Below are 26921 nucleotides of genomic sequence, written 5' to 3'. Positions count from 1 at the left end.
AAAAACGAACTATCATGAAAAATTCAAAACTATTATAACCCTGGTTAGCATGTCACACTAACGGCTAGCTTTATTCTAGAGCCGAATAAAATGAGATCGAACATTTATTGTGGCTTATTACTTTTAATTAATAAATGCCACACAACACAGTTGTATCAACACACGATCAAGATATTGCCATTGCGATAATTTCATTGTCCTCACAATGACACCATGTGGTTCTGGTGTCATGGAGTGAGGGCTTGGTGTTAATTACTTTTAATATGACTTCACTTCCTGTGCGCCCACCTGTTGGTTTGATACATCCGCCTTCTCTCAAGGCAACAAGCCAAAGACCCAGTTTGTCCCCGCTAGGTTTATTAGCATTTTCACCATGAGACTGTGTACACTACAAACTAAGTACAGGATGAAAACAAAACACTGCGCATGTGTGTGTGTCAAGCGCTGACCTTGTAGAGCCTGGTAAGAAGAATGTTGTGTTTAATGGTGAGTCGGGAGACTTTGCCGTCACGCTGTGCCTACCAAATCTACAATGCTGCACAGTTCATCGACATTTTACATGCGTTCAATTTGCTGGAACTGTGAAAAAAAAATTTCCAGGATGAATTTACCCTAAAAAAGAAATGGGCAAAATGACACTCAAATAGCCACTTCAAACCAAAATGGCTGACTTCCTGTGCCTTTTTGGGCATGGCTTACATTTGTGTGGGTCTGTAGAGATTTTCACCGAATTTCAATTGAATTGACTTCAGGCGCTGGGTTGTCGAAAAAAAATAAAGGGGGCGCTAGCATTTTCACCAGGAAAAATGCACCTGCAAAATGTGGTGAATTTTTTTTCAGTATGGTGAAGCCCCCTCAGAAATGGTGATTTCAAGAGGGTATTGGTCCAAATGAACAAACTGAATCTTTGGGTCTTTGTTATTTGCCAGATCAAGCCAGGATCAATCCCAAATAAGCTGGGAATATTTGGGTCAAGAACTGAGCCAAAAAGCTGACTGGAACATTGGGCTGTTTCAGTCACCAAGCAAGATCCATTCAGAAGAAGCTGTGAGGCTTGCATTCAGCGTCTGCTGATGCTTACTAATGAACTTGAGCGATTCTTTTAGGAGAAGCCAAGTGAAGCGAGGGAGTTTTTGTCTCTGGATTCCAAGCGCGACAACCGCCCACCCGCCTTGACCTAGCCGAGTGGGTCGGACCCTTTCACGTCCCTCTTCAAAAACCATTAAAAAAAAAAAGAAAAAAAGCAAACACTAAAAACAGCTTCTGGCTGTTATCTCAAATTCTCCATAGAAAGTCGGCAAACTTTTGCATGAATGCTCTTTGGTCACAACATTAGGTGCACCTGCAAGGTCAAATTCATTCCGAGTATGAGCTAGTTGAACAAGTTAAGTTACTTCGCAATTCAGTTACCTGGTTAGTTAGTAAGTCACTTTTTAGATGGCTTAGTAAGTTATAGTTGTTTACACAGATCTGGTTAAAGGAAAAAATCAGGGATTTATTTCCACTTTTGGACAGTTACAGTCCACTTGTATTGGGGCTGAATAGGGCAGTGACCCACCAGATCCAGCAAACGGCGCTGCGGTTTCAAAAAAAAATAAAAAAAATAAAAAATCCTGCTGACATGCACTTTGTAATTCTCGTCACCACCGCCTGCCTCGCATCATGGATTTTCAAGGTTGTAGCTGATGTATGTTTATCAAACACTCCCAAGACAATTCCGTTACGGGAGAAGGCAGGTGAGCGCCGGCTCCTGATTGGACAACCCACTCGTCATGACGTCATACATCCCGGACACAGTCACACCCCTTCAAGTCAACTTAAACACGCACTTTAAAACAACTAGCGGTCAAGTCCCTGCGCTCGCGGCAAGCTCGTTGCCACGGCGATGCTGCACTGCCGCTCCGATTTGCCGCATGCATGCAGTTGCCCCCCCCCCCCCCCCCCCCGACCCAGCCCCTCTGCGGCCCCACAGAAAGGCAACAAAAGCTACGGAATGATTCTCATTCCTCAACTTCTTAGCGCTAGCCACTGATGCATTGTGGGCAAATAAGCTAATGACGCTAACGGGGTCAAGTACCTTTAAGAGAGCTGATCTCGTGCTGGATGGACCTGGCTGGATCCATGCTAGCTGACTCCCAAACAGCCGGCCTGAGGATGGAATCGTCTCAAAACTGCAAACCGGCAGCCTATCTGCTGCCTCCTCCTCTCTCTCTCTCTCTCTCTCTCACGCTCGCTCGCTAGCTCACTCAATGAGTTGGCAGCTTCGTGTTTTTTTGTCCCCTCCTGCCTCGCACGCAATCCCTTACATTGTGTGGGGGGAAACAAGTACACCTCCTCTTGCCCCACCCTGATGGTGCATCCTCCTCTTTCACAGGGAGGTGGCCGGACAATAGAGGGCAACCTGCATTAAGTGACTAAATGTCGCGATTCATACAGGAGGTTTTTTTTTTTTTATTATTTCACCCAGACAGTGACTCAGCATGGGGGTTGTTTGTAGCACAAAAAAAAAAAAAAAAAGCAGGGAATCTGTGCATCCAACAACAGTGCAACTCTGTTTAGGATTTGAATTTGATTAGAGTGGTATTACCTTTAAAAATCTTAAAAAAATAAATAAATCTGCAGATTTTATTGCCAATTGTCCTTTAAAACACATTTTACACATTAACGGGACAAAAAAAATGATATTCAAACATTCTATACCCCCCCAAGGAAAAAAAACATCCAATTTTGTTGTTTATTGTTCTAAGTTATTGGGACCCCAAAAGAAGTCAATTTATTTTTTTTTTTTTTTTTTCACTAATCAGCCGGTTAATCTGTAATCGGAATTTGACTCTGCCATATATCTGAATCAGCCTCCCAAAATTCCCGTCGGTCGGGCCCCATTAACTAATTAACGTCATGAGTATGTCAACTTTCGACTGAGTGATGAGGCAGCGTTTTTAAAAAGGCAGAGAAGTTTGGGAAGCTTTTTTGTTCTGTGTCACATAACGGGATTAATCAAATGGCTTTGACAGTCACATGATGGCCGGCATCCTGCCTCCACTTGGTCAGTAGCATTGTTATAATTTCATCAAATGTTCTGCGGTAAGTTGTGATCAAAGCCTCACAGCTGCTTTCGATTTTACGGCATAAATACCGGACATTTTTCACAAGTTACTCAATCAGACAGAATTATGATGGAGCAGTAAACCTGAACCTTTTAAACCTGAATTCTCAAAAACAAAACATGAGTCACCTGGAGGGGTTTTTTTTTTTCCCCTAACACAAAGATGCTGAATTCAACAGCAACACTGAGAGCTTGCTCGCTTTCAACGACGACCACTTTCAACTTTGGTGTGCACTTTTTACAACTTCCAGTTTGCACATTTTTGGCCTTGCAAATAGAATTTTTATCCCCTGGCAAAACTCATTAAAAAAATACTATGAATACAAAGGTTTTGTTGCATTTTTTTTTTTGTTTTAATTATTTTTAAATCAAGTAAACTTTTCGTTTGCACTTGTTGTAATGACGATAAATTGGAAAATTGGAATCTGACTTGAACACAGGGCACATGGGGGCTTCGAATTAGTGTGGCCTCGTTGTTGCGGCATGGAAAGGCTCCGAGATGTCAGCCACCAGAGGCTTTATAGCTCAAACACGTACTTATGCGGCGGCATGACGTGATGATAAAATACTATTGTACTATATATAATTCGATATAATACTATCGAAGTTGCTCACTGACTAATTCCACTGAAGAAAAAAAAAAAAAACCTTGGGGAGGTTACAGCTCATTAAACGTGCATGACTCGATTGAAATGAGAGTCATTAATGTCGAAAAAAAAAAAAAGCTGACAAAGCGCAGCCCAGCCGCGGCGGCTTTTCTTTTCAGCGGAACTGGACGCCAATCGGCGGCCGAGGGCGACCGCGGACCGTCCGACGGCTGACATTCCGCGCGTGAGTCAGGCTCGCTGTGGCGTGCCTGAGCCCGCCCGGCGTTAGCGCCATTGTTGTAGGGATGAGCAGGCGGCAGACACACGCTCATGTTTACAGATGACATCATAAGCTCTTGGTGAAGCAGCATGTGGCTCTTTATAAAAGGTTATTTCTCAAACACTGTACAAGAGTTTGCATTTGTGTACTAGTATTTGGTTTAGTAAAGTATGAGTATATTCCTGCATTCCGCACATTTGCATGGCACAAATTCCCCTTTCCTAAAACAGCAACATAACTCAAGTTTGACTATGAAGTATTAGAAACTCTCACATTATTATTTGGTTGAAGTGACGCGGGCCATACTGCTTAAAAAACCTCCTCGAAATGGAATCGAGCAGGTGCAAAAGTCAACACAAGCACCATGGGGGGAAAACAATCACAAGTGGCCTCACTGTTTGTCTGCCTTTCATGATAAGAAAATCGTCCAAAAGTGGCCACGCATGGACGGACTGCTGTTCGAAGACACGACTTGACCTTTCTGCAGCTTCCACTCGTACGTCTGTTTTTAGGACCGGGTGTTGGGGGTATTGCGTAATTAATGTCAGCTGTTGCTAAATCTCAGGCTCAGGATTGGAGTAGAAAGAAACAAAATCCCCTGCCTGACGATCCTCTCGACCCAGATCCATTTCAAACGACACTTCCTACTCCGTTTCCGGGCCACGTTCACGCTGAAGTCACCGATTGCAAACTTTCAAATGCGTCCCAATACTTTTGCCCAAGTACGTTTTCTCAGGTTCTTCTGTCCCGCTAGGCTTGAGATAAGCGTGATAGATGATTCCCGGCACGTTTCCGACGTTGGTTTGAAGAACATGCTTCACACAGAAAGTACTCGTAGGTTTAATCTACGGCCCGACAGTGAAAAGTGGTTTTTACGTGCTACCGCCAAGTCTCGCATGAGGTCGAGAAGGTGGTGCTCAGATCCAAAGTGGAGTATCGGTGTGAACATATGTGAAGATAATTTATGAGCAGGACCTCTGTCAACGGGGGGCACGTCTGCGCCCCTCACGACACATGACGTTTTGTTAGACTGCCTATGGCATTTTGCATTGTGTGTTAGCATTAGGGATGGACCGATTATCGGCGCCGATACTCATCAAAATGCGGAATATCGATACGGGCCTTTTTTAAAAAAATCTGATGGCCGATAACTTCAAGGAACTATTTATGTAAATTTTCAGTTAACTTTATAAGAGATTTTACTGATCCTAGCAACATTCCGCACCTTTTTGTTTTTGTTTGAAGTCAAAACAAAGACAAGTGAAATTTGAACATTTGTATGTGAAATTTAGGAGAACTTTCTGTACTTTCGAAAATATAGGGAGCTATTGTTTAAATGTTCATTTCACTTTATAAGACATGTTGATGACCCTGGGAGCTCCTTGAACTTTGTTAGAATTTTACAACAAAAATGTATATCGGCAAAAATGTATAATAATAATCAACGTTTTGCAAATCTGAAAAAAATGTTAAACAAACAAGCAAACACGTTTAAACAAAGATAATAGTTGTAATTTTTTTAAAAATTTTGCTGAAAATGAATATCGGCTCCAAATATCGGCTATCAGCCCTGAAAAAAAACATATCGGCCTATCTCTAGTTAGCATTAAGCTAGCAGGCAAAACGAAAATGTGGTTTGGTTAAAAAAAAAAAAACGTTAAATTCTCTTTGTTTGATGTTTACTTTGACAGTAATCTTCAGTTGGGAGTGGCCACAAGAAGTGCAGCACAAGTGTGTGCGTGTGTTACTATTTTGGAGTTGCATGAAAGTGATCTGAGGGAAGCACGGCATTAGTGGTGGGGGGGGGGGTTATGTCGGGGGGGTTCTATACGCGCGCTCCCAAAACAAACTCATCACATCGCCATTTTAGACATGAACTTGCCTGGCATTTGCACACGCACGTTAATGCAGCACACAGTGCACACAAGGCCGCGTGTTCCAAAGTGTGTATTTCGGGTGCCTAAGAAGGGGGCGAGGCACATCGAACGCTGGGATGCATTTAGACCGCCGCGTCTAAAAACAGGGCAAACAAGGAGTCTCTGTTTGCGTTGCACTTTAAAGATAAGAGCTGTGCAACTCGTGATTTTATTTGGAATGCATTTTCTTAGTCTCAGGTTATTTGCTGACGGAAAGAATTTCAAAAGAAAAAAAAAAAAAACGTCTGTTCTATATAGTCTGTGTCATTTGAAAGCTAAAATGCACCCCATTGCTTTGACATGTAAAAACTAAAGTTGCAAAGCTGAAGGTGCATCCTTTGGTCAGCTTTTATTCTTTAATAACAAATGCAGGTCAACATCAGCCCCGGGAGGATAAAGCGGTAGAGATGATGGATGGATGTCACTATCTACTGAGCAAAAAAATATTTTCATTTATTAACTGGGTTATAATTCACTTAATAACTATTTCCATCAATTAACACTCAGTGGTCACTGTATGTACGACATTCAAGGTGCCTAGGACGGGTGTACCTAATGAAGTGTCTGGCCGGTGCACGTGAGAGGAGGGTAAACAATAGCATCACAGTAAGTTTGACGTCGGGCTCACTCTGCATTTATTTCCGAGTCGAGTGCTTTGATACTGAATAGCTTTGATTTCACCTGCTGCAATGCGTTATGGAGAGGACAGCCGGCGTGTTAATAAAGTGAACCCGTTATTATTAAATGAGACTAAAAAGTCAAAGCGGACATGGTGTGACTGTGTGTTAGCAGCCTTGAAGAAAATACAGACAGGAAATGATAGCATGACAGGATTAGTGGTGGGATGGGGGCGTGGGAAAGCAAATACGAGAAGAACGGGCAAAGATTCCCCCCGACGGGACATTAAGGAGTCTTTTTTTGTTTTGTTTTGGTGACCAAGCAACATAAAAGAACCAAACTACCTTATGTCACTGCTCAATCTGCGCATCCAACAACAATGCGGCTATGACAAGACTTCTCGAATGGCAGGTTGCATTTTACTGTGAAAGGATTCCACTTCCTGTTTTCCCAGCAAACCAACGAGGGCCAATTAACGCTCCACCCACTTGACACGTGGGCTCACATCAGCTCTTCTAGTCCTAATTAGCAGACGCCAAATTGCATTTGACTGTGAAGGCATTCCACCTCCTGCTTCCCAAGCAAATCAATACGGGAGCCATTCGTGTTCCACTTGCTTGAAACATGGCCTTGACACATGAGTTCACCTGTTCTGACATGGGAAGCGGATTTCATGTATGGACTAATTGCATTTTACTGCGAAAGCATTCCGCTTCCTGTTTCCTAAGCAACCTGATGTTTTTCCAATTGGCGTCCCTCTCCTTTGACACATGGGCTTACATGCTCTGACATCACGCATCTCTTAAAAATGACATCTTAAAGTGAACGGGCTCCGCTTCCTGTTTTAGCGACCAATCGGCGTGGGACAGATTATCACTCGGCTTGATTGTCCTGAAACATTGGGCTCACGTTCTGATGCAGGCAGCCCGTCGGATCCCAATAAAAGCGCTTGATTGCATTCCACTTCCTGTTTCCACAGCAAACCGGCGTCCCCTCTCCCCTTGCCGCGGAGAGCCCGGCGGCACAAGCGTTACCTTTATACTTCTCCCTCACGTTCTCGTAAGCCTGCATGTAGTCCTGCTCCTCGGGCAGACGCTGGCCCGGGGTGAGCACGGCGGGCCCGGCCTGGCCCCGCTCCACAGGACGCACGCTCTCCTTGACGCTGGCCACCGCCTCGCTTGCACTTGCGCTCATCTTGGGTCAAAACCAAAGCAAAACTAGGACAAAGCCTCCCCCTAGCCCCCTGCCAGCCTGGCCCGCCCGTCTGTGTGGACCCAGACTCAGCCTGGACTGCGTCTCCCCCGGACGCGCGCCTCGACGCGCACACACACATATCATGTCATGACATGTCAGACCCTCCTCTTAAAGGCGCAGACCGCGTGCTTTGGCCGGCCGGGTGGACGACACGCGTCTGCGTCAAAGCACAAATGATGTCACAGGTCATTTGAGGTCTTTCTGACGGCCTACGTTTTCACCAGAGGCTTGTTGTTATGAACATGTTGCCGAAAGACCCGTTGTCATTGGGCTGTTTGGCTACATAACCTCATTTTGGAACAAAACGCTACGCCAGGCTTAAAACCCTAACCCTGCCTTGAAACCCTACTTCGCAACCCAACCAGAGCTCGGAGAACAATGAACAGACAGCCGGGGTACGATGATGAACCTGGTCGTAAAAGCCATGAACGGCACTGACATCAATGCTGGCGTTAGAAGACGCACGCAACTCAAACGCTTCGCGGCGGATGGACTTAATCACAAACAATAGCAAGCCAGTTCGATTCCTTAAAAGCACAACGCCGACAGAGAGCTGATGAACTCAACTCCAAGGTGACTGACTTTCACACCAATTATAAAGAAACGTCTATCTCTCAAGATAACGCACACACACACAGGTGAGGTAGCATGTTATTGTTTTTAAAAGTGTGTGTGCTTTCTTGGATCCTTTGGCTGCCTCTCAATAAGCCTGATAACAAATGTTCCTGTTGCCCCGAGTGCTGACAACAAGTCTCAGCTCCATCCTTGTGTGAGTGATGTGCACATGTGCAGGTGCCATCATGTCATATCTTCAAGCCCGCACACACTATCAACCGCGTCTTGGGTCACTCAAAGTCACGCTACACCAGAGTTGTGCTAACTTTCATCCTAAGGGGCCACATTTCATTTTTTTTTAAACGTACAAGTCATTCGTAGATGAGGCAAAAAAAAAAAAAAAAGTATGGAAATAATTCATGCTAATTGTGAACATGTTCATATTAATTTAATTAGAATTAACATGCAAGTACCTAATACGCAATAATATTTTTTTATTTTATATAAAATTTAATTGTAATAAAATTAATCACACTCATTTTTAACAGCATTATGTATCATGTAAATAACCAATTTTCTCTTGATAAATGCTTTGTTGGTGCACTTTTCCCTTCACTAGTTTGTGTATCATCTCGAGGAGACTGCTGCAGTACCCCACCCTGATTAATCAATATTTAGGGGGTTCTTATTTCATACCACGCCCGCGTGTAAATCGATACGCTCATACACTCAATGGCCACTTCATTAGGTACAGTCTGATGAGAAGTCAATACGAGAGCGGGAACGCAGACAAATGGGCGTTGTGTATTGTGACCATGTGAGATGAAACGATGTCCCGGATATTTCGAACCCGTACCTAATGAATTGGCCGGTGGGAGCGTATCAAAAAGGACGGTACCTGCGATCCGGATGACGGCGCGCTCGGCCGGGTCCAGCACGTCGCCGGAGGCCGACTTGGAGCGCTTGATGCGATGATGCTTGGGCAGGTTCCAAGGCAGCGTGTCGCCCGGGGAAGGCGAGCCCCCCAGCGGGTACAGGTCAGCGGTGCTCTCCTCCGATGCCGCCCGGATGAGGGGCCTCTTTTTGGGCTGGTCCTGCACCTCCTCTATAACCTGTAGGCAGGTACGCAAAATTATATACAGTAGATGGGGGGGAAAAAGTACACACCACTGTTCAAAAGCCCACTAGAGCAGCAGAACTATTTGGGGTAATTCAGAGGGACTTCAAATGAATTAAATTGGTTGATTGTGAACACAGCCACATTCCCAGTTATAAGGTGTGCACACTTTTGCAACCACTCTGTGTACATTATCATTTAATTATATATTTTGAACCATTCATGCTATAATTGGTGATCATGAATTGTCTTAGCCTGTGACCATTGTGAGGATAAATCGGTTTGGATAATGGAATTGTCTTATTAAAATACAGTACACTTTTTTTTTTTTTTTCCCCCCCTTCAAACGAGCTGAGTGTACTTCCGAGTGCATGTGAAGGACTCGCTCGTCTTGACCGTGCTGAGTCACCATCAGCCAGAGCACGCTGCCTCTCGACCGGGCGCTGGCTGCACCATCACACGCTCTGATTGGACGGGAACCAGTCGGGAGTTAAAAAAAAAAAAAAAAAGAAGTCCCCAAACGACATCTATCTGCTGCTCCTGAACACAACTACACACAGTAATATCTAGAGTGTCATATTTCAAACCCTGCAAGACTGTGTTGTTAATGTAGTTTAACACTTTCAGCATCTACAGAAAATCAATTTAAATTTGATCATGACAAAATAATTGCAATCTATATTATCTAGAAAAAATTATAGCTAACAGAAGCGGAACAAAATACAATAGGCCTAGAATTGATACTTATAAATTTGCCAGAGCAGTGTCTATTGGAAGACCTAGAATATTACTAGTCCAGATAAAAATCTAGAACAGAATATCTAAAAAAGATAAATCTACAACAGAATCTAAGATCTAGACTACATAGCACTATATTAACTAGCTCAAGACTAGCCAGTTACGCTATAGCCAGCGTAGAATAGCCATATCTAGTATGGAATTTCTCGAAAATAAAACTAGAATAGACTGGTTGATCTAGACTAGAGCTAGATTACCTAAACATACCAGATTAGCTATAGTTACTAGATGAGATCAGATAGAGGTAGCAAAAATAGCTCTGGATTGGGACAACAGAACCAGATTAGTTAAAACAGCGAGACCATGGATGACAGAAAAATGAGAATATTTTTAAATTATGATTTAGTATTATAATGGTAGTATAGATCCATAGATCTAGACGACATAACTCTAGATTAAAATGATTGTTTATAGAATAGCTAGCCCTAGCAAAGTGACATCAAGGATAGCTATAGAATTAGCTGTCAGATTGTGCAAGTGTGCCTAATGAAGTGGCCTGCAAGTGTACCGTACAAGTCGATTGGAGAACTTAAAAGGAAATTCATTCACCATTTACGGGCTCCAAAATAGCCACCATGTGACCACTGACGTAACTTTTCATATGAGTATTTTGGACATCCATCCATGACGTGTTCATAGCGCGTTCTAATTGGCCTCAACGAGACCGGCCTGCACCTGCAAACAACCTTCCCCTCTGCGCGCCCGAACCGACACCGAACCTGCCCACGTCATCAACATACTCACGGTCGACATGTCCGCAGGAGTGGCGGTGATGGGGGTGCCGGTCGTGGCGGCGGTGGGGGGCCCACGCAAACAGTGCGTTAACAAGCGTCGCATGCAGGAGTTGATGGCACACCTCAACGCGCCAGCATCAGATTCTTTGCTGCAGCAGCGGGAGAGGAGGTGCGCATGCGTGCTGCGTGATGTTTCTTATTTATTTATTTATTTATTGGGGGGGCGTCCCAGACTGAACCCAATGCAAAATTTCACACGGTGCTATTTCTGCGCTACTTTGAGTATGTATAATAAACATATGATCCCGACATGGTGCGTGGATGGCACGACTTTAAAAAAAAAAAAAAAAGCTTGATGGACGAAAGTATTGGGACACCGCCTGCACACTTTGTACTGTAAGATTTTGGAGCTCACCCGTGGAAATGTTTGTCCATTAGTGATGTTCGAGTATCCAAAAAGTTTGTTTGACGGGCAAGATGGTTCCAGAACAAACCGAGCCAGAATAGATGTATTCAGAATGCACCATCACTTTCGGACCGATGATATAAAAAAATGAATAAAATAAATACATATATATATATATATAAAAATAAATAAATAAATACATATATATAAAAAAAAAAAATGAGACCAAGAAAATCATTTCTAAACTTTTGCCACCATTAACGTGACCAAACCAATCACATTTGTACTCCTCTTAAATGGGAGTGAGCAATGTCTCCGACTAACCCCAAATCAATTTCAGATGTTCTAGTCGTCTTTTCTGGCCTTTTTCTTTTTTAGTCTGAGACAAATCGCATGCTATTCAAGAACTGTTGCTTTGTTTCATTTATTTTTTTTAAAAAGTGTATAAACTAGGTAGAAACAAGCACTAAGTGCAGCAGGTCGAAACAAAAGTTGCCCCGCTGTGCGAGGTTACCTAATGAGCGAGCAGTCTGTTTGTGTGCCGCGGAGTGAATGGAGCGCAGTGTGCTGCGCCACTTTTGTTCCCATCGAGTCCGCATGCCATCACGGCATCTCGTGCCAGCTCTGTGGGGGCGCCGTGGACCTCCCTGAGAAACTAGCTTTTCCAAAATGATTCAAGTCTAATGAGATCGGACACAAGAGGTGTACCTAATATTGTGTCCAATGAGCGTAAACGTAAACAAACCGATGACAGCTCACCTTCTGTGGTCGCTTTCTCCTCCTCCTCTTCCTTCCAGAAGGCGATGAAGCCTCCAGGGAAGACGCCTCAGATTCCTTCAGCGGCACCTCTATCACTTCCTGGATCGCCTTCAGCTCCACCTTCTTGGTTGGCTTTGCCTTCTTCACCTGCTGGATTACTACCTTCACCGCCTCCTCGATGGTTTCCTTCACCTCCTGGGTCTTCTTCAACTGCTTGAGTGGTTTTGCCTTCTTCACCTCCTCTGGGACCACCGTCAATGTCTCCTTTGCCTGCTCGACTACCTTCTCCTTCACCTCCTTGGCCACCTTCCCCTTCTTGCCTGATTTTGCCTTCTTCCAGTCACCCTGGTCAACAGTCGCCACCTCCTTTGTCTGCTGGACTAATTTTACCTTGTCCTTCATGGCCGACTCTGACTTCTTCACCTCCTCCTTTGCTTCCTGGACTACCTCCTTCCTCTTCTTGCTTTCCTTAGTCTCCTGGCTCTCGTTTGACTTTTTGACGGGCTTCAACATCACCTTCACCTCCTCCTGGACTACCTTTATCTTCTCCTTCTTGACCAACTCTGGCTTCTTCACCTCCTCCTTTGCTTGCCGGACCACCTCCTTCCTCTTCTTGTTTTCCTTCGTCTCCTGGCTCTCATTTGACTTTTTGACAGGCTTCAACTTCTCCTTCACCTGCTCCTGGACTACCCTCACCGTCTCCTTCTTGACCGACTCTGGCTTCCTCATCTCCTCCTTTGCTTCTTGGACCACCCCCTTCCTCTTCTTGCTTTCCTTAGTCTCCTGGCTCTCATTTGACTTTTTGACAGGCTTCAACTTCTCCTTCACCTGCTCCTGGACCACCCTCACCGTCTCCTCCTTGACCGACTCTGGCTTCTTCACACCCTCCTTTGCTTCCTGGACCACCTCCTTCATCTTCTTGTTTTTCTTAGTCTGCTGGCTCTCGTTTGACTTTGTGACTGCCTTCAATTTCTCCTTCCCCACCTCTTGGACTACCTTTTGGCCCTCCTTCTCCATTACTCCCTTCACCTCCTGGATGGACTTCTTGCCTGCCTTTGGCTTCTTCACGTCCTCCTGGATTGCCTTCACTTCCTTGGTTGTTACCTTTGCCTCCTGGATCACGTCCTTCTCCTTGACCACTTTTGCCTTCTTCACTAGCTTCTCGGTCATTACTTTGGTCTCCTGGACCACTTTCTGTACCTTCTCCTTTAACTTCTGTGCTACCTTCATCTTCTGGACCTCCTCCTGATCCACCTTCCCCTCCTTTGATTTCTTGACTTCCTCCACTTGATGCTTCTTGCTGTCCTTTGCATCCGGGACCACCTTGGTCTCTTTTGCCTTCTCCTCCTTGACCAATTTGATTGCCTTCACTTGGATGGTATCAGCTTGCTTCTCTTTGGGCTTTTTCCTCCTCTGAAATGTCACAAAAAGTCACTACTCAGCACTTTGCCTGCACTTTTATTTCATCATCATCATTTTTTGACTTTTGTTGTTGCAAAACAGTCGAGAAAGGATTATCCCATTTGCATTTCAACATCATTTGAAACGCCAACAGTCGGGTTAAACGCGACGGGGATGTGTAGACATCTTATACTGCGCACTGTACATTTATGTGGGGATGTCGTACAATATTTGGAATGTTAACCGTGGCATTTGCACGCACAAGCCTTTCGTTCACTCGCGTCATTGCGATGGAATGACGAGAACAACTTGTTGGCTTCCATTGTGTCGCGTGTACGCTGTGACATATTTGATCTTTGTTCACATGTTAGTGGCACACAAAGAGCTTCACACACGCAGGCATGTTGAAGAGACACACTCATTCACTCACACTCAGCCATCCACTCTTTCCATATTCGACTCATTTGTACAGCAAACTGACGGCAGGGTGTTTCGGCACAGTCTGGAGTCCAGGTGTGGACACACCCAGCTCAGCGGAACGTGGCGCTCGGGTTAAAAACAGAACCCCTTTGCTCACCTGCCATCGAAGTCAGGCCAGTTCTTGATTTATTTGAAACACTTGACAGTTTAGGGGAATTAAAACAAAAAAAAAAATGCAGGATTTTATTGGCAAAGATAAGTTTGCTTGTCAGTTCTGGTAGTTTGGACAAGTGTTTTGGTACAGATGCGGAGCTTCAGACTGAGTAGATTTCAAAACTTAACTGCTTATGGGCCAAACTGCTAATGTCATTCCATTAGATATATATTTTTTGATGATTGAGATGTTTAAAAGCATTCTTCCATTCTTAAGTTATTTTAGGAATTTTCGATTTCTTTACTTTGCTTTTAAATGGTCTTTAACTCTTGTATGTAACTGCTTTAAATGTTGTACTTTTGTGTACTATGTGAAACATGTCGAGTTAGATTGTGCATGAAAAGCTCGATATAAATAAAGCTGCCTTCCCTTAAAAGTTAACTTCATTTTGAGGACATTTTGAGACGGGATGGTGGTTTTTGTTATGTCATCGGGCCCCAGGAAGACAACTGCAGTCAAGTACAAGTGAGCAGAGACCCCTGAAGTCCAAAGGGCGGCATTACATCACTGTTCCTGGACACACTGGTCTCACCTGAGCAGGACCTTTGGATCTGGGCGTCTTCATCATCACTGTGTGGGAGGGGGGAAAAAAACAAAACATTTACTCCTTTAACTGAAGATCTGCAGAGATTTCACAACTCATTGCATGCCAATTTGCAAAAATGTCAGTAGTATGTTTTATCTGCAGAGATTTCACAACTCATTGCATGCCAATTTGCAAAAATGTCAGTAGTATGTTTTATTTTAAAAGTAATTTCTTATTATGGGTATAGAATTTTTTTTAATCTTTATTTTGCGTTCAGTATTTAGCTCTCTCAATAAAGTTAAGTTGTATTTGTACATTCAGCTCTTTTGTGGAAGAACTTTATTTGTTCAGTATAAGTCACTGACATGTGAACAAAGATGCATTATTTGTAGTAAATACTTTTAGGGCCAGTTATGTGAAATTTGATAAGTGAGGCACGCCTAATAATCTTTCCAGCACATGGCAGTCACAGCATTATAAAAAAATATGCTTGCAATGTCTCCCAGAACTACACTAGTGTGTATATTTTTTGTGTAACTGTGAGCATGAAAGTGCCATTGTACGCATCCGCACATTTCCAACCGCAAAGTGGAAGCAGAGCCAGTTCGGTGGCGGAAAAACCGCCACTGGAGTACAAGTGAGTCAGAGTGGAAACAGGAACAGGCTGTCACGTGGAATGGGAGAGGAGGGGGGAAGGAAAGGAAAGGGAAGGGAAGGGAAGGGAGGAGGGTCCACCCACCTTCCAGGTAGCGCTCCATGGAAGCCGAGGAGGAGCCATGGTTCCACGTGTAGCAGCAGAAGGAGAAGAACCACACCAGCAGCGTGGCCAGCACCAGGGCCAGGATCCACAGGACCCGGACCACAGCCGGGTCTGTCGCCACCCATGCCGTCAGCGTGTCCATGCTCGTGCAAGTCACTCCGGAGACGAAAGGAGCGGAGGAGTCGAGTCAGGAAGTAGCAGCGAGGCAGGCCGAAGCGCACGCTGATGGATTCCAGCTGCCGGGGCCCACGTCAGCTGCAGGGAAACAGAAGAGGAGGAGAGGAGGAGAGAGGAGGAGGCGTGGATAGCAGCTGGTCTGGTCACCGGCCCCTCCTCCAAGACACATCAGAGGGAATCCTCACTTGAGGAGACAAGTCACACACACACAAAAAAAAATGCACCTGAGGCACTTTGCGCACACACACACAAAGCAACACTTTAATTGACCGCAAGTATTCAGCAAACCGGTTTGGTGAAAACACAACAACAACAAAAAAAGTCCCACAATCTGCTGACGACAAAGCTAACTGGTTTCACTGGACATTATCAAAGACAAATATTTGTGCAGGGAAGGCGGATACAGGTCAAGTTTAATAGTGGCCCTTAAGAGTAAGAGGTGTGGCAACAGTAAGTCTCACTCTTGAAACGTTAGATTTTGCCATAAAGCAGTGAAATGAACGGCAACTCACTTCCCCTAAGTGGAATGCTATAAAAACAAGTGCAATCAAAGTGCACAATAAATCTACACCCCCACATTTGTACACGTCAGGCGACGTGGGATAAATGAGTCAACGGCGCCATCTAGTGGACGAAAATGCAAACGAAATCAAATGGTGCTCAGCTTGGAGAAGAAACCCGACACCGAAATGCTACAGGCAGTAAAAAATAGACAACATCGACACCAAAAGCACGGATTGAGAATCGACAGGAATAAAAGAAAAAGAAACACTTATGGTTTGTTTTCCAAAGAGGCAAACGTTTTAATGTTGTGTTAACTGCTTTCCGACTATTTGACATGAAAAAAAAAAATCCAACAATAATAATAAAGGTGCCATATCTGAAAGGGCAGCAACCCAATTGTGCGACGCCCGCTTCAAGCAGCCAGTTGGAACGACGCAGGCGGATAAACCAAGTGTGGGAATCCAATAAAAAGTTGTGTGATTATTTTTCCAAGAGCCATCTGCATCCTCTTTTTTTTTTTTTTTTTCTTTTTTCATTTTTAGTAGAATCCGGAGTCTTGAGCGGCCCAGTTTGGAGTCTGTGGAAACCAGATGAGATAAAATGGAGATGCGAGAAGAAAGGCCCAACATGGACTTCTGAACATAATTCTTAACTGGTCACGGCTTGTCGTGTATTTATGATTTTAAAAATATAGGCAATTCCAATAACTTTTTGGGTGACCCTGCTCGTCACAGGCACATTTTTTTGGTCCAAAGTACCTCATTCCTGTTGCTGTGAGCCACCTTCTTCTCGATGTTCATGGCCAGTATTTGGCTGCGGAAGGACAAGCTCTTGGTCTTCTCGATGACCTGCTGGTAGGGCGACACGGCGTTGTTGCCCATCACCACGTGACCCTGCGAAACACGCACGCAAACACACACACAACGCAGCACGTGAAAAGAGGGGCTGCGGACTTGTTTTTTCTGCAGAGTCGGTTTTCGGTGCGCACCAGCTTGGAGTCGATCTTGGCATCCAGTCGGGCGTTGCGGATCAAGTTGACGATCCACCTCTCCGCCTCCTCGGGCGTCATGTTCAGCTTGTCGGCCAGCATGCTGCGTAGGGGGGAAAAAAACAGCCGAGTCAGTAAAATAATTTTCTACCTGTGAAGTTTGTGTCGAATATTTTCACGACAGGACACGTCGTTTATTTGGTTCATGATTGTGTACATGCTTAGGAAGCATGGCGTTGATGGCTTTATGATCCTCTCCATTTTAAGAGCTCTGCCGCCATCTTGTGTAAAAATAAGCAATTACAAATCCTTATGAGGGGGGCGAATTATTCAGACGTTCACTATCCGCACTTGATGCTGATGCACTGATGGATGCGGCAGAAGGTCTCGAAGATGAAGAGGCGAGCGTTCTCAATGAAGTCCTCCAGACACGCCACCAGGAAGAAGTCGTTGACGAGGACCTGGAGGAGAATCACATCAGCAGCTCAGAAGGCAACAGGAACGCATTAACGACATTTCACCAAATTCCACCATTTTGTAGGGAGTATTTTAGTCCTAAAACCAAGTTTGTGTATGGTTGGAAATCTTAACAAACAAACAACCAAGCTTCCACATGGACCTTAGAAACAAGAACCCTGAGGGCAAAAAGACAAATGAAAGCCCGGAGGACGCACACAAGTCGTTGCGTGTGACAGGACAAATAAACGAAGCACTTCAACTGCCACAAAAAAATTCTAAAAAAGCAAATCCCAGCAAAGTACAAAGTGGTCCCAAAGCGGCGCATCAAAAGAGCAGGCTGGACCCAAAGCTGACAGCTGTTCCGCTTTAAAAAAGCTGAATTGGAAAAGGATTTACTGCTTGGATTTGGTGCAGCCGCCTCGGTCAAAGCTAAACAGTCAACATGCGTTTGCGGCGGAACGCTCTCGGAAACGCTCTCTTACAGACTCGCACTCCCTCAGCTTCTTCTGGGCGCTGTCAAAGTCAAAGTTGACATAGAGGCACTCCACAAACTCCGTGATGGGGTCCTTGTACGTGTACGACTCCTGCGAAAATATAAACGGAGATGAATCGCCTTCCGGACGGGTTTGGCAAAATAACGTTGCACCTTTTTTTTTTTTTTTTTACCTGCTGAATGACCTTCACCAAGTCCTTGAGAACTTGTCTACGCTTGCGCACGTCCTTGTTGGTGATGACGGCAGTGGTCAGGTAGCGCAGGATGTGCGGGCACATGGTCTGGATGGCGTTTAAGTACCTGGACGGGGTTCGAGGAGGTTTTTTGGTCATTTATAATGGGTAGAAAAAGCCTACACACCCTTGATTCAAATGCCACATTTTTGGGTGATTCAAAAACAATTAGACCAAGATAAAATCCTGGACAAATCAATTGAAATAGAAATATATATTTCTGAGAGTGGAAACAAAAACAGACTTAAAAAGTGGCCATGTGGCTGTGTTCAGCAAGAACCAATCTGATTCAAACGCATGTTAAATGGGAGGCAGCACACCTCCGTCAACATTTTAAGTGACTGATTCGCTTGGTGGAAAAAGTTCTCAAATTATTTATTTTGGACTCATTTTTTTTTTTCTAAACGTCGCAAAAAAACGGGCCTTTGAACAGGGGTGTGCAGACTTCTTCTAACTACTGTATACACAGCGAGGACTCACTGAGGCTGGTAGAGGAAGAGCTCGATGATGTTGTCCCGGCCTTTGGGGTGGTTGAAGAACACAAAGAGGGACCAGTGGATGAGCCAGGTCCTTTGCTGGAGTGACTGGAGAGGAGAGCTCACCGACTGCGCAGGCGGACAAAGGCGACAAAATGCATCTTGAAGTTGAGGACAGACTTGATTAAGAAACACACGAAAAGCTTTTCTCTCACTCACGTTGTTGTCGATGGTCTCCCTGAGTCGCGTCAGGTCCTCCATGGAGGCCTCCCAGTTCTGCATCAGTATCTCAGATGCCAGTTTGCCCCACAGGGAACTCAGAGCGTTCCTATCGGTTGATGGAACCTGAAACCCAAAACCCAAAAATGAATTGTTCAAATGTCTGTTTGAACAACAAGAATTAAGATAATTTCATTTCTTCCTCCATTAATGCGATAACCAAAAGCATTTTTTCATCTTTTCAAAAGGGGAAGTAAAAATAAATGACTAAAATAACGTATAAAATAACAAATCACCCAGAAACAACGTTGACTATTTGATTTGTTAACCTGTTCTTACCAGCACACGGAAGAAGTAGAGGTACTCGGCCGCACCAGAGTAGTTTCCACACTCGTACTGGAACTTGGCGTATCTGTACAGAGTGTCCAGGTACTCTTGGCGGAACTGAAGAAATTGAAAAATTGTTAAAAATTGACAAGCATATTTAGTGACTCCCCTCAGAAAATGTGTGAAGATTGCTGTGAATCTATTCAAAAACTCACATTGTGTTTCTCTGAAAGATAATCGAAGAGCGTCCTCCCGTCTCTGTTGAACAAATATCGAGTTAAAATTCCACCGCTGAATCCTTACACTATGCTTCTGTCTGAATGTTTACAAACAATATTTTAGAAGGACCTGGTGGACTGCATCTGCCTAGTCGTCTCGGGGTCCTCGAACATCTTGACGATGGGCTCCGTCTCTGACTGGAGCTGCTTGAGCTGAGCCACCACAGTGCCTCTCTTCTCCCTCAAGGCTACAAGGGGGACAGTTTTCATCAGTAACACACAGAAAAAGTACATCTCGGCATCTAGTGCCACTATTTTTATAGCCATGCTGTTACTGCAAGCAGTGCATGATGGGACACGCAACTAAACCGATTAATCGTCCAGCCAAGTCATCAGTTGATCATGAAAAAATAATGAAAGAAAAAAAAAACAGACACAAATATCCCCGTGTCTACTTACAATGTGGGATCTCCTTGTCGGGATAAAGGTTCTTGTACACATCCATGGCGAAGTCCACCATGTTGGTGTCGCTGAGGAGGTCCAGTTTGCCTTGGAGAAGCTCCTTTTCATTGTAGATCTGTTGCAAGGCAAAAACAAAGTGTTTTTTTTTTTTTGTTAAAGACAATGTTTCGAGATCAAAAATGGCGATGAATTAACTAGTTTGATGGGCGGTGCAAGAAAGCTAAACAAGGTATGCTGAGTTAGAACCATATTTATTTTATTTTTTTTATTAGATTGTAATTCTTTGGTCTGGAACTGCTTTCGTCAGATATTTAATTGATTACACTTATTTCCAAAGAAGAATACATTAATGCCAAGATGAGTGAAACTTTGTGGTCTTATTTTGTGAATGTTTTGCCATAATTCTACTAGTTTGTTTTAGTACATGCATTTAAGTTCTTCTTCGGTTTCTAACTCATAGGATGCAGACAGCTGTTTATGAATAATACAGTTTCTTTATTGGTCTTAACTTCCACGCATAAGGATGCTAGCTGCTCCCATACATGCAAAGCAGGCTAAGCTAACGAGGCTAACAGAAGGACACTACGTGCCTCGGCGTCTAATAGCAGTAGATTACAGTCAGAGTTCTTATATAAAAACACGCTAAAACGTCACTTTAATTTATTAAGTACTAACATGAATAAATCAACTTATTAGCATCATCCGGCTAAACAACGTGACTGCAAGCTAAAGCTGACCCAGCTACGTTAGCTCCGCGCCAGCTTTAAACACATTTCCAGGTCCAAAACGCCAAATACAAATAAGTACAATGAATCGAAATGTCTACCGACAGGGAAACCGACGTACCTCTTTCACGGAGAGGAATTCTAGAAGGGGGAAAACCAAATGCCGGTCGAGAAAATGTGCTATCTTGGTGGTGAGATCGTAGTCCGCCATCTTGGCTGGTTTGAAAAGAAAAACTTTAGTGTCAATGCGATCGGAAACATTACAAACGATGACGTCACATACATTTTCTGTCTCTAAACTAAAAAAAAAAAATCGTAAAAAAAAATCAATGATAAGAAAAAATACAAACGTATTACGCCTATAGATGTCTCGGATATATTTCTTTAAACTTTTTTCTTGTATCATAAACGTTTTTTGTTTTTTTTTACCCACCCCACTATGAACGACTGACAAATACAGAAACCAACAAACTTGAACTTTGATTTTCTTTTCCCAAACTTCCAGAGTTTATTGGGGAAAATATTGGATTCACACACATTGTGGATTTGTCCTTGACCTAACTCTAAACGTTCCTGGTGGAGGTCAACTCTAACTAACTTACCAAAAGGTCAATAGAGTTTAATAGGAAAATTGCTAAGAGTCACCTGAAAGCTGGTTGCCAACAAAAACAAGAGCAACAACATGGAGCGTCAGAAACCACAAAAAGCCTGCCTCAAGTCAATGTCATAGCTGTCTCACCACTTCCACAAATTTCTCATTTGAGTGGAAAATGGTCTCTCTTTTTCTCTCTTTTTCTTGAACATACAGCAATTAAATTCCATCATGCAACCTCAATAGTGAGGATGAACTGTAACAAAAAAAACACGCTGTTGACGCCAGAGCCTGTGACATGCAGGAGTGGCTAGAGATTGAAAGTGGCAATAACAAAGCACCTGAATGAAACACACAAAACAACGGCAAGGTTAAAAATGCTCTACACTGTATCCTGCACCCTCTGTTGCATAATGTTCTATTCTCGAGCCGTGCAAGCTTGCAGGTGGCGGGCTGTGTCAAAGCTGGTGAATTTCCATATCGTGACAGCGGTTTTAGAGAGAAAACAGCATGGGGAAAGACAGTGAGTCCTCGGGACGCTCCTGCAACTTCCCACTCGGTGCTCGCCGGATGATTTTGACTTGAACTGAAAACATGCTGCGCCGTCTTAGGTGTGCTGGCGGGCGACATTGATAAGACTCTTCCCCCCGGGGCTGAAGTGACACTAAGAATAAAGCGGTGGCGGTGTTATGAATGCAAAGAGGGCCAGTCACTTCGAGTGGTGCTACGGGGCTGAGTTAGAAAGTTTTTTGTGCAAGCAAACAAGTCACCTGACTCACGGGGTGACTCAGAGTGACATTCAGTTGTTTTTACTTCATTGTATTGACGCATAAAAGCAAAACACTCACATATCCAAAAAGCTCTCAACTAGGGCTTCAATATGAAATATGACTCAATATACTTTACTGCAATTTTTATTTTGACCTTGTTCCTAGTGGAATTTGACATTACGGAAATTACCCTGATGGCCAATGTCAGTCACCACCCACACTGCAAATCAGTTGAGAAACTAGCTACCAAGCTATGGAACGATTGGATTTTTAAAAAAAGACTAAAAAACGGTTTATTTAGTCTTCAACTAGACATGTCTGGCCTAGTCATACATTATGTTAAGTATGTTTGGAGACAATCATATTGTTTCATTTTGTTGACATATGTCAACCTATTGACAAAATAATCATCTGTAAAGCTCTCCCCAAGCACTTTAATATGAGGTTTGACTTAATATTGGTTTGTTGCAAATCGATTTTCACCTTTTTACGTTCCGACTCAGACGCTCTCTTTCTGGAGGAGATAATGGGATAAAAACTGCAGGAAAAATATACATTTTTTTGTTTGTATTTGACAAGTTTGGTCAAGTCATACATCGGCCTGTCGTATGCTTACTAAGTATGGAGACAAACGTATTGCTTGATTAAGATGACATGTAATTGTTTAGTGACAAAATAGCCACATACCTGGAAAGCCCTCATCAAGGGCTTTAATATGACACATGTCTTGATCTGGTTTGCTACATATTAATTTTTGACGATCTAGTGCACAATTACCACACAAAAAAAAACCATTATCATTGCACATGGAGTTGACGAAGAAGCAGTCACAACCTTGCTCAAAGGCACTAAAGCAGCAGTCAGGAAGTAAATTGAACTCGCATCTCCATTTTTCATTGGGAAGCCAACAATGAGCGCAGAACATTTTAGTTTGCCTGAATAAAAGAGCCTTTGAGAGAGCATAATGGCCCCTTGGGTCGATAAAAGCCAGGCGGAATCAATTTGTGTCAAACAGCACATTTACTGTGGCTACTGTAATTGGGCTTTGGCTGCGCGCGCGCACACACGCGCACACACCGCGCATGGTACCGATGCCTCGGGAGACCTAATTAGATTTAGTGGTTGAACGGCGACGTTTATGCCCAGCACACTTGCGAGGGTGTCGGAGTGCGTGTTGTGTACAGAGCTCACACGAGCTAGTTGTTGCTGACATAATGAAGCATGTTGACAAAGACTTGCCTTGCACGAGCCGCTGGTTATTAACAACCTCCCCAGCTGCGGTGTCGGACTGAGACGTCGCGTCCAAAGGTGCCGCGGCGGAGGAGTGAAAGTGTCCCAGGAGAAAGATGACATGTGCTCTTCAACCTTGTGAACAAAGCAGGACTTCATCAACTTCCACTGCAGTCCTGTAGGTGGCAGTAATGACAAAGCATATTCAAACTGACAGCACAGCTCCATCTGCTGGGACACTGAATCGCTTGACCCCACTGCAAGCAGAGCGTAACCGCAAAACGTGAGAACCACTTTCACATGTCCAACGACCGACCTAACTACCTCGCTAACCAACCATCTACCCACCTACTTAACTACCGCCCTAGCTGCACTTGATTTCCACAACAAAAAAGACTTGAGAGAAGAAGAATTACAGCTTTAAAGCAGAAGTCAACCCAAACATATTTCTTTCAAGAATATGTTCTATGCAAGCCCGCTAGTTGAAACACGGCATTCTGACTAATTTTGCGTTTGTGGCGTTATTGTTAATCCACTCGTTTTTAGCCATCTCCGAGGGCGGCCATTTTGTTTTCTGTCGACCGAAAATGACATCACAACCGCTCACAGCGACCAATCACGGCTGACCTGTTTTCTGAATCCGAACCGTGATTGGTCGTTGTGAGCGGTTGTGATGTCATTTTCGGTCGACAGAAGACAAAATGGCCGCCCCCGGAGATGGCTAAAAACGAGTGGATTAACAATTACTCCACAAACGTAATATTTATCAGAATGCCGTGTTTCAACTAGTGGACTTTCATAGATCATATTCTTGAAAAAAATAGGTTTGGGTTGACTTGCGCTTTAATGTCACAATTCTTTTCAAGACAAGCAAACATATTTCTGTCTCGTCCTTACTGTATCATGTACATATGTTATAATAAGGGGAATAATTAAAAATTGAGACGCAGGTTGGAGCAGGTCGGTGCCGCGGGTTAACGATCCAAACGGAAGGAGGGACGCTGCCGAGGCTTTAATTGGTGTCTGTGTTTGCTTTGCCAGGGGAGCCTCGCAGACACGAAATCAAACCTGTGATAAAAAAAAAAAAAAAAAAACATCCTCTTGCACGCGCGCGCGCGCACACACACGTGCAGAGTAATCAGTCAGTGTTTGGGTGGCAGCAGGAAATGGAATTGGATTGCTCACGGGGTCAAAAGCTCGGGCGTGGTCGGCAAGCGGCAAGATGAAGAGCCTTCAGGGGTCGGCCACTTATCATGGCGGCACTTCTCAAACTGGCGCCTGCAAAATCGTGAAGGTCCGCGAGTTGTAGCTTAGGTACCTGCAAAATTATTTGCAATATGTATTTTTTTAAAACAATACTGTAGCACGGTTTTCTTCCCAAAAAGACAACAATCTGAGAACCGTTCACCAATAACTCTGGCCATACAACTTTTAATCCCAGCATGATGTGCCTTTATTTTTGTAACAATTACAACATTTTCTACTTCAGGATGCCACTGGATAATCAGTCACAGTTAGGCCCTGGAATTCTCTTGAACTTGCGTTAATGACTTAGTCAATAACGCTTAGGACGTGGTCGCGTAGCAACCGAGGGTTGGCACCAGAGGGAAAGCGACTCCGCTAATCGGAGGATGGTTGTAAAGGAGAAAAGACAAGAGTGGGGAATAAAATCAGCCTCCTCATCGTTTATCAGCTTCATTCCTTGCGCTCAGGAAGGAAGGATTTGTAGTGCAAATCCCGCACATACGCAGCCCTCCACTTTTAAGAGGACATATCTGTCGACTTGCAAAAAGATGCTGACAAATTGCAGCAGGTATTCGCTCTCGGTGTTAAAAGAGACACATGATGGAATTCAAATCGTTTGCAGATGTCTTCATCAAAATAGACAAAGAATTAAGAATTACAGCCCACTTTTTGCTCTCTTTTAAAGCAGAAGTCAAACCATATTTTTGAAAAAAATATGTTCCCAGCAGGCCCACTAGTTGAAACACAGCATTCTGATTTCATTCTGCGTTTGTGGAATATGAATTAAGCAGCAAAATGCACTCGGTTTTAGCCATCCCTGGGGGCGGCCATTTTGTCTTCTGTCGACCAAAAATGACATCACAACCGCTCACAACGACCAATCACGGCTGACCTGGTTTCTGAATCTGAGTCGTGATTGGTCGTGGTGAACGGTCGTGATGTCATTTTCAGTCAACAGAAGACAAAATGGCCGCCCCCAGATGGCTAAAAACGAGTGCATTTTGCTGCTTAATTTATATTCCACAAACGCAAAATTAAATCACAATGCCCTGTTTCAACTAGTGGGCTTGCATAGAACATATTCTTGAAAAAAAATGTTTGCGTTGACTTCCCCTTTAACTAACGTTTCGCAACCTTTATTGAGCCAAGGCCCAAATTTTACATCAGAAAAATTTCATGGCACCCCACCAAACCAAAATGTCCCAAAAGCAAAAAAAACATGCATCTGTGAAGGGTCATCGGGGAAATCTCGAAACAATAAAACAGTCCAAGACAGTGGGCGTGATGTTCACGGGGGATTTGAAACAGTCTCGAGAACTGTCTGTGTTCCCGCCACATTTGCACAGCTTCCCGCAGAAACGGGCACCAGTTTGGTCTTTGAAGCTGTGGGGAACCCCCCCCCCCCCCCCCAAAAATACACTTCCCCCTTTCTCTCAAACGTTGATTCAGGATTACTCACTAAATGCCAGGAGGCAATTAGTACATTTGAAATCTGTATGTCAGAATTCAATTTGGACAACGAGGTCCAAATTGACCTGGAATATTCTATGTGTGCATGGAAAAACGAGCAGCGCGTAACATTGCCTCGTGGCGACCACCTGCCGAGGCGCTGCCCACATACTCTACATGTTGCTTCTCCTTCTTTCTTGCCATTGTCACGGTGGAAGCAAAGCAGACAGGACATTTCCATAGCAACGAGGTCGGCCTGTTGCTACGGAGAAAGCACGGCGAAGGAGGGCAGAGGGAGGGGCGCGCGCGGCAGAGGATGACACCTCCGTTTTACACGCGCTCCTTCCTTGACGCGTCGCTGCAAATGTTGAGTTAGATTGTTCACGTGGCGTGGGACGACGTGCGCAATCATTCGTTTCCCTCAGCCGAGTCTTCCTCGATCATCTTTTCGATGCAAATGCAACAACGCGAGGTCGGCCCCGACACTTGTCATCATCAGTGTGCGCACGTTAAGTTCTCCACAGGTTGTCTTTGCCGGGATCCAAAGTGCCTTTTGAGATGATCAAGTGTCGAAACTTGACGGCGCTTCAAGGAGCTCAAAGTGCATTTTTTTGTGCTGCGCGGCTCTGTCGAGGCGATGGAAATATATTTGTCCCTCGCCAAGTACTTTTAAAGTTGACGCTAGATTTTTAAAGAGTTTCTCACATAAAATGTACACATGATTCAATTATGCCAAGTGATCCTATAGTCCTTTATCAGACAGATTAAATGATTACACTCGTTATGTCAAATCGTGTTTCCGATTTGAAATGAATGGAAATGCTGTGAATCCATTCTAACGTCTCTCTCAAAAAAAAAAAGATTGATACAATATTGTACGTTATGAAAGCACACAGTCATGTT

The 26921-nt window shown here is 44.1% G+C and overlaps 2 protein-coding genes across 10 annotated transcripts in view; both read right to left on the bottom strand.

Moving 5' to 3' along the window:
* Window positions 1-16254, bottom strand: part of pleca (plectin a) — a 65106-nt gene extending 48852 nt beyond the window's left edge. For 4 of the 9 annotated variants that reach the window (XM_086015461.1, XM_086015463.1, XM_086015479.1 and 1 more), the window contains exons 1-4: window positions 15431-16254; window positions 14698-14735; window positions 12131-13543; window positions 9215-9428 (exon numbers count right to left, since the gene is read on the bottom strand). In XM_086015461.1, the coding sequence (XP_085871587.1) occupies window positions 9215-9428; window positions 12131-13543; window positions 14698-14735; window positions 15431-15593 (1828 nt within the window). In that variant the 5' untranslated portion in view covers window positions 15594-16254. Of the gene's footprint in view, window positions 1-2077; window positions 2270-7541; window positions 7740-9214; window positions 9429-10975; window positions 11129-12130; window positions 13544-14697; window positions 14736-15430 lie in introns of those variants that run through there. The other 5 variants (XM_086015466.1, XM_086015467.1, XM_086015474.1 and 2 more) reach the window with 3 other exon arrangements.
* Window positions 16255-16406: 152 nt separating this feature from the next.
* eif3eb (eukaryotic translation initiation factor 3, subunit E, b) lies at window positions 16407-20994 on the bottom strand. Its single transcript, XM_086015488.1, has 13 exons — window positions 20854-20994; window positions 20005-20122; window positions 19676-19793; window positions 19543-19585; window positions 19340-19444; window positions 19001-19126; window positions 18786-18910; window positions 18246-18372; window positions 18062-18163; window positions 17472-17581; window positions 17121-17223; window positions 16891-17025; window positions 16407-16709 (listed from the first exon to the last, which is right to left on the bottom strand). The coding sequence occupies exons 1-13, from the start codon at window positions 20941-20943 to the stop codon at window positions 16671-16673; spliced, it is 1341 nt and encodes a 446-aa protein (XP_085871614.1). The 5' UTR covers window positions 20944-20994; the 3' UTR covers window positions 16407-16670.
* Window positions 20995-26921: the final 5927 nt, after the last annotated feature.

This window comes from Filicampus tigris, chromosome 18 (assembly GCF_054856515.1).
Source record: "Filicampus tigris isolate MCC_2025a chromosome 18, RoL_Ftig_1.0, whole genome shotgun sequence".
NCBI classification, from domain to species: domain Eukaryota; kingdom Metazoa; phylum Chordata; class Actinopteri; order Syngnathiformes; family Syngnathidae; genus Filicampus; species Filicampus tigris.
Note: the sequence above shows the minus strand (reverse complement) of the source record. Positions and strands in the feature narration are given on the sequence as shown.